Genomic DNA, 7,585 nt, shown 5'->3' with positions numbered 1-7,585 from the left:
TGGGTAAATTATTTTTTTTAAAGTCAAAGTCACCCTATTGAGTTTAGCATAGTATTAATATGCGTGACGTGTGATGCCTTTTCCGGTCACAGATAGGAACAATTTACGGATCGGTGACACTGTTTGACCTTATACGTAAGTATTCATTATTATTAAAATGTATGTATAATAACTACGCCCATATACATTGACACAGAAGATATATTATATGCCACATTGTCGAAATAGGCCCACTACCGTGTCATCGGCATATACGTAGTTTTTTTTACGTCGAAGTTTTTCAAAAGTTGTACATATGCCAGTATAGCAACAATGGTGGTATCTACCGCATAGAATGGCTATTGTCTAAGCAGATGCAAGTACAGTAGGACCTTGTCGACATCTAGCCAGATTTCCTGTATTACATTATTAAAATCATAGGCTCTTTGTTTATATAATAGTGATATATATGTACTAAAATACAGTACGATATGTATTTGTAGTTGGTATTAGTCGAGAGACTGAGAAGTTCTAACAAACTCCAAAACATATTGGATCAAACTGTGCCGGTAAAATTAAAATGTACCTGATACATGACCATTTAAAAAAGTAATGAAGTTGAAAACTGGTGAAAATATAGTTCTTCAGCGGGCTATCATGGTAGCCACCACATATAAACAAATACCATTGTTTTTTTTCTTTATAGATTACAAAATGTTACTTATTTTCAAATCCGTGTTGCTTCTGGTAGCTGCAACATTAATTGAAGGAAAAGGAAAAGTAAACGTTAACATTATAGAAATATCTAATACCCAACGAAATATAATGCGCAACATGATTGGAAGATACAATTCTTCTTCATTGAATGCGTCAAATCTTATCCAATCAAAGTTGGCGTCTGTTGAAAATACAGTTACACTCCATAGACAACATAAAATGGATCAAATTCAAAAACTTATAAAAGGTAGGTTTTCTAAATATGTTTTTAATGGCGTCCTTCGTAAACTGAAACGGTGGTGACAGTAAGAATCGTCTTCTAGAAGTTTAGTTTTCCGAGAATTGGATTAGTACATTCGGATACTACACACCATCACTCAGGAAGAAAACATTCGTTCTCTAATATCAATTTACCGAGAATATATTAGATGTGCTTATTTTTAAATTTATCTTATTTTTGTGTGGCGTCCACACTTTATTGATAACAAAAATCTATCATCAACCATATTCAACATTAATCTTTAAATGAAATGTTCACAAACTCTACTGTATGTACAATCTATTTATTTACATGTATTTTTTAGATACAGCTACAGAGATAGAAGCCATAGATCATCAAGAAACATCCACACAAACTCCTGATATGAATATTAAGACATCACCTGATGTGACAACGCCCACTAAGTCAAAGGCAACAGAACCCATTGTTAGCACGACAAGAGCACCATCAACATCACAAATTATGACAAGTCCTACAATAACCAGACCAGTGGCACGTTTCCAAAACCCGATTTATTTCAGATCTTGTCAAGAAATCTACAAGGAAGGATTCGACATCAGTGGTATGTACATCATAGATGCAGATTTAGAGGGTGAACTTGAACCGTTCTTTGTGTATTGCAGTATGTCATACGAGCAAGGTACGTTAACAGTCGAATTTGTAGAGTTACCGTACTCTAACCGTCGAATGTCTAGAGTTACGCCTTCTACACACACACAAACTTTATGTGTCAAAAAATGTGATATATAGTAGTGCTATGCTTAAACATGGTAGTGATATGACATCATTATGTCCATGGGCACATCACATTTTTTTGACACATAAAGTTTGATAGTGTAGACAAGGCTTTACTGCTCTATGAGAAATCATCCCATCTACTTTCGACAAAATGTATTGATACTGAAGGATGTAAGGGTGGGGTTATCGGATAGAGATTATGCAATGTATGTCTCAGACACCTCTTTCTTCCATTGTACCTTTATCAGGTGTGACATTAGTTCTGGTTGGCGAGGAGTTAGAGATGCCACTGACTGTTAACGGAGACAGCCGTCCGGGCTCGTACGTCTACGAGCCTACGTACGAACCAACATTCCAGCAGATGACAGCACTGGTCAACATCTCAAATTCTTGTCAACAATACATTCAGGTAAATTGGTAATAAGGGTGTGTTTCCATGGCGCTTATATTTATTTCCAGAGGACATTTACACAATAACTCACTTAACAATTCTTTATACCATTGTAGTATAACTGTCAAGGTTCGAAGCTTCTTGCATACAATCAACGATATAGAAAGCATAGGGGTTGGCTTGTCTCCCGTGACGACGAAGTTCTAATCAACTGGGGAGGCGCACCCACCAACTCAAAATCATGTGAATGTGGCGTTACAGGTTAGTTGGGCAGAATCTGATATTGATATCCACGTAACGTTCTCTTCATCGACTTAAAGCGTGTTTTCCTTGTCGACACTATCGTTAACAATAATCGGCAATCTTCTACGTAAACATTGAAATTTACAGGAAAGGTACTCGCTATCGTTATCATTTCAACTTGATTCAAACGATCGTCGTTGAACTGTTAACGATCAACGACGATAGCGTCGACAGGAAAACAGGCACTAACAACAATAATAAATGGTGATTAAGTCATCCAAGATGACCAGTAGTTCTGTTGGCAGTCAGAATGATGGAGCGGTAGTATAGCTATAGGACAGAGACTATGATAACTATAGAGACAATGCATGTACATGAACTTAGTGACATTGGTAAGAGGAACTATTGGTGTCAGTGAAAGTAGTGGTGACGATGATGAGGATGACGACGATTTGCTCGATGGTAATTATATCATCGATGATCAAGACATTTGTCTCATTTTGGGTGTTCCTCTTTTCCTTTTCCTTTTCTCTATCCTTTAATGCCAAACCGTAGTTTTGCTTTTTGTCTTTGATGTAATCAGGTTAAATTAGCTTCGTTTTCTTCTTTTCTTTTTTAGATGCGTGCATCACAACTGGTACCAAATGCAACTGTGATGGACCAAGTTCTGTCGATGCTGACCAAACAGATGCTGGCTACATAACAGATAAATCTGTTCTACCAATTAAACGAGTTTATTTAGGCGATGCTGCTGGCTCCAAACAGGCTTTTCTTACGCTGGGAGGTCTTGAGTGTGCAGGACGAAACAATTAAGATCCAGTACTGAAATATAATGCAAAAAGTGTCAACCAAAATAGATTTCGTAGAGCCATACATTTTATATCGTTTATTATAACAGTTGAAGTTTTTTAACAATTAAAATAAAATGTCTGGAGATTAAGTTACAGTTTGGCGTTCTTAATTATACGAATCTCCAGACTCAATACTTACGTAATATTTTACGGCAACATTGACCGAGGACCATATAGGGATGTAGGCCTACATATGATTTCAGAACCATCGCGAGATTAAGGATATCGCCGCACGTACGCGCTCGTCGTATAGCCGTCGCCGTAAATTGCTGTGACGTCCCTAATACGTTGTTAAAATATGGTCCTCGGTGAAGTTGTCCTTTAAAGATATTATCACCATCCATTACAAGTTAGTAACTGCTCTCTACACTGTCATTCATACTTGTTTATTATTTCAATCCGTCTTAGATTTTGACATTTTGACAGCTTCGTCGTTTGTTCATATTTACTCCTGCATAGCATTAATTAACTCTTCTTGCATCATTCGATTAAACTGATATCCAGAGATAAGCTGTGATATTAAGAACGTTACGAAATGGAAATGGATAATATTAACGAAACGCTGTTGTTTAATAATTCGGTAGAGGTGCACGACTACCATATCCACTATATAGTATACTCCGTTATTGTCTTTACACTGTTGCCGATCGTTCTTATTGGTAACGCCTTGATTGTAGCGGTTGTCTGCAAGTTCCAGTCATTACAAGAGCCTTCTTACATGCTTCTAGCCAGCCTAGCGATTTCGGATTTCATCTCTGGGATACTTTACAGTTGGTGTATGATTATTGTTTTAGCTTCTGATGCCTCAGCGGTGAACCTTATGTTGGTATTACCTATCGGGAACGTTCTTGTTTTTCAGTGGTGTACATCTCAACTACACATCGTAGCATTAGCGTTGACCAGATATTGGTGTATTATGCAACCGTTTAAATATTTGCAAGTCACCAAAAGGAGAGCCCTGATTCTTTGTGTAGGAGTTTGGGTGATGGGAATTTCGATTGGTGGTTTGTTTTACGTTACAAAGCAAATGGTGTTTGCAAATGGAACTCCAACAAATTTAACCTTTTCTTACTCCGTGTATATAATTATTCGTCTGGTGATGTTTGGTTTGGCCATCACCGTCACCCTTGCTCTCCACTTTCGCGTTTACCGAGAAGCAAAGCGACACTCTCGGCAAATAGCCGCAACAATATCTTCTTCAGCAGGTGCCAAAGTGGGTCGAATCGACTTTCGAGCAGCAAAAACAACTAGTCGTATTTTAAGGGTGTATTTGATTTGCATAACACCAGCTATAGTAATTAGCATTGCACTTGTTTTCCCGATTCCTGTGGTTTATGATTTTGTAAACGTGTATGCACTCGTTTTCATTCAAACTGGCATGATAAACGCGTTAGCAAATCCGTTGATCTACGCTCGAGCAGATCAAAAATTCCGGCAAGCTATTGGGAAACTTTTTCATATTCGACGTTAATAAATACAGAGAAGATCAGATATGCTTTTAACTATCAGTTAAATCTCTAAAACGCACTACATACGAACTGTTTAACGCAATATTAAAAAGTAAATTAACTATTTTAGCAACGATATAAAAGGACATATAGGGCCTAACGATATGAAATTGCGGAAACATTTTTTAAGCATAACCATTTAAATACATCAGGCCTATTACTTGAAAGAATAACTTTATCGCGTCCTATTTAGAACAAAACATACGTCTTTGTTATACGTATGTTTAATTTTAGATTTGTCAGCCAGTAATGCTAGAAGATTAAAACAACTCAGACAATGTATGGAATAGCGTTAAGTGTCATTCTCTAAATCATTGTAAAGATTAGGATTATCTCTTCTTTTATTCTACGTTGAGTCTTACGTGGTTCTTTTTGTTTGTTTCACACGGCAACCCAAATCAACAGAAACAGCAGTATATCGCGCCACGTTCTCCGTCCTGTTCACATGGTTTGGAGATGATTCTGTAATCATAAATCATTTGATGCGTTGTATTATTACCAATATTCAATATGTACCTGTTCAGGTAAGTGTGCTAAATAACATATTTTGTAAATTAAAAGAAGTGAACGTAGGCCTACAAACAGAACATAATCTGTAACTTTTACAATATGTTTTATAAGAAGTTTAAACATACTATGACCTATACATTGTTAACTTCTTAATAAAACCTTTTTTTTAAATATTATTCTGTTATTCTGTTCTGTTATTACAAAATAATTAGAAGTACAATATAATATGTGTATGTACCTCTCGGCCCAATTACTTCAATATAGCAGATGAAACGTACAACGTACGTGGATAGTCGGCCTACGTACGCATCTCCATACACTCATATTCACAGTTTGATAATATATATAATGTGTTATGTTTATAGAAAACATATTGAACATTGTTATCATTAACCGATACCAATACTTAAAACAAACTCCCATATGATGGCGAATACCGTATACTATTTAATCACATCTCGCGTACCTGTGCCGTAAAATATGACGTAATTCATTAATAGTGTGTTTGTATCACATTAATGAATAACTTATTAGTAACAATCTTTCATTTTAGTTTACTATGACTAATTCCAAACATCGATCATCACAATTAGTGTATGGTGTTCTAATAGAAATTTAATAATTAGACATTCTCTATAATCAATTCTTAATAATACGCGAGATCTCAATAGTTTCTTGACCTGATTAAGGCCATAGAAACACTTGATACTAAATTGTTTTATTATTGTTGTCAACTTTAGATTACTGCGTGTCTCCGAAGAATGACAGACAACATACAACTATTCTGAAATAGTGAAAAACAAAACCAGAAAATGAAGGGCGATTACAGGGCCATGATCAACCGTCGTAATACGCTTTCAAATCGAGGAGGAAAGTTCGTGATTGTGAAATTAGAAGCCGAACGAGAGGCTAGGCATCTCGACTATGCTAGGCGGATAACTGAAGCTAGCATTAGCAGAGAAGAGAAAGAAATGCGACGGAAGATGGAACATCTTAAACATCTGATGGAAAGTAATAAATCTCAAAAGGGAAGCTTACAAGTTACCGAAGAAAAAGCTGATAAATTAAACAGTTTTAGACGAGATGGTCTTCGTCAAGATCATAGAAAGTTTCCTAAGGAGAAAATGGCTAGTGTTCTATTTAACAAATCGTTTGGAGAGTTAGAAGCATCGCATATCAAACGCAAATTGGCCGAGAAGAACAAGTTATTGAAGATGTTACACGAGCAAAGCAGAGGGAATACCCCACATAGTGGATTTTACCAAGAATCAAGTCTAAAAACTCAAGTTATCACTCTTCCTGAGATACAACCAACAGGTATTAGAAATAAAAACGAATTTCAGCTGAAAAGAAGAATATCTCTGAGCAACTTGATAGCGAGTGGCGAAATCAAAACTTTGCAAGGATTTAAAAACGAAAGCCTGTCACAAACGTTTCCACTGAGTTCAAAAGAAACAGGTCAGCTTGGAAAAATCACACAGGGACGAAAGGGTCGTAGCTCTATTAAGCTCCCGCCAAATTTAGTTCCAACGAAATATCAAAAAGAATTTCTCAAACACAATCCGTTTATAACGAGTGATTTTGCGCCAAAAGTTTCGAGATCGAGAGCATTATTGGATTCGAAGAAGTCTGATGAAATGTACGCATGGCTTGGGTTTGGTTCTGTTGACCAGTTCGAGAAGAAAAAGTTCGAAGATCCACACGAAAATAAGGTTCTTTCTAACAAACGTATATTGAAAGAAGGAATGCCTGTGTTTAAGCCACTGATTGAAATTGACGTTGTAAGCGATAAAATTGACGTCGCAAGTGATAAAGTTAACGTTGTAAGTGATAAAGTTGACGCTGTAGGCCTAAGTGATAAAACTGAAATTGTTGGCAACGTAAATGTTAAAGACAATGATGACAAACCAAAAGAGAGTAAAGAATCGTTAGTTAGTATAGAACCTGACGAAAAAGAAACAGACAAAAGTAGAAATGATAGTGTCAAAGACGGTGAAGAAGAAATGTCAGAGAAACCCGTGACCCGTAACCAAGATTGTGATATAGTTAAGAATGAAAGTAAAATAGATGATAATGAAATGGTGGAAGATGGAAAAAACATGACAGAATCAGATGATAATTCACAAGTAGGCCTAACACACAACGAAGACATAGCTAAAGACATTCCGATGAAGAATGTTTTTCACACACAAAGACCGTCGTTTAAAAAGACGGACTCTAAACTGGGTCGTGAAACGCTTAAATTGGGAACACCGATGGCTGTATTCACCCCAGAACTAGTAGCAACTCATCAACGGAAGCCTTTGAAGAAATTTGCGGCAGCAGCCAGAGCAGTTCTTATAGTTAGACAATTTCAAATGAATTAAGA

The 7,585-nt window shown here is 36.5% G+C and overlaps 3 protein-coding genes across 3 annotated transcripts; all 3 read left to right on the top strand.

Moving 5' to 3' along the window:
* The first annotated feature begins 80 nt into the window (after positions 1-80).
* On the top strand, positions 81-3,281 carry LOC144851914 (contactin-associated protein-like 4). The gene is made up of 6 exons (XM_078709573.1): positions 81-135; positions 686-943; positions 1,281-1,616; positions 1,963-2,123; positions 2,222-2,366; positions 2,968-3,281. Exons 2-6 carry the CDS (start codon positions 694-696, stop codon positions 3,159-3,161), a joined length of 1,086 nt encoding a protein of 361 aa, XP_078565699.1. The 5' UTR covers positions 81-135; positions 686-693; the 3' UTR covers positions 3,162-3,281.
* A 395-nt stretch (positions 3,282-3,676) lies between these two features.
* On the top strand, positions 3,677-4,743 carry LOC144852127 (sphingosine 1-phosphate receptor 1-like). The gene has a single exon (XM_078709846.1). The coding sequence runs from the start codon at positions 3,735-3,737 to the stop codon at positions 4,668-4,670; it is 936 nt and encodes a 311-aa protein (XP_078565972.1). The 5' UTR covers positions 3,677-3,734; the 3' UTR covers positions 4,671-4,743.
* A 1,286-nt stretch (positions 4,744-6,029) lies between these two features.
* LOC144852976 (uncharacterized) lies at positions 6,030-7,583 on the top strand. Its single transcript, XM_078711031.1, has one exon. It carries the CDS (start codon positions 6,030-6,032, stop codon positions 7,581-7,583), a length of 1,554 nt encoding a protein of 517 aa, XP_078567157.1.
* Positions 7,584-7,585: the final 2 nt, after the last annotated feature.

The sequence above is a fragment of the Antedon bifida genome, chromosome 9 (genome assembly GCF_963402885.1).
Source record: "Antedon bifida chromosome 9, ecAntBifi1.1, whole genome shotgun sequence".
Taxonomy (NCBI): Eukaryota; Metazoa; Echinodermata; class Crinoidea; order Comatulida; family Antedonidae; genus Antedon; species Antedon bifida.
The sequence above is the reverse complement of the archived record's forward strand: the minus strand, read 5'-3'. Positions and strand labels throughout refer to the sequence as shown.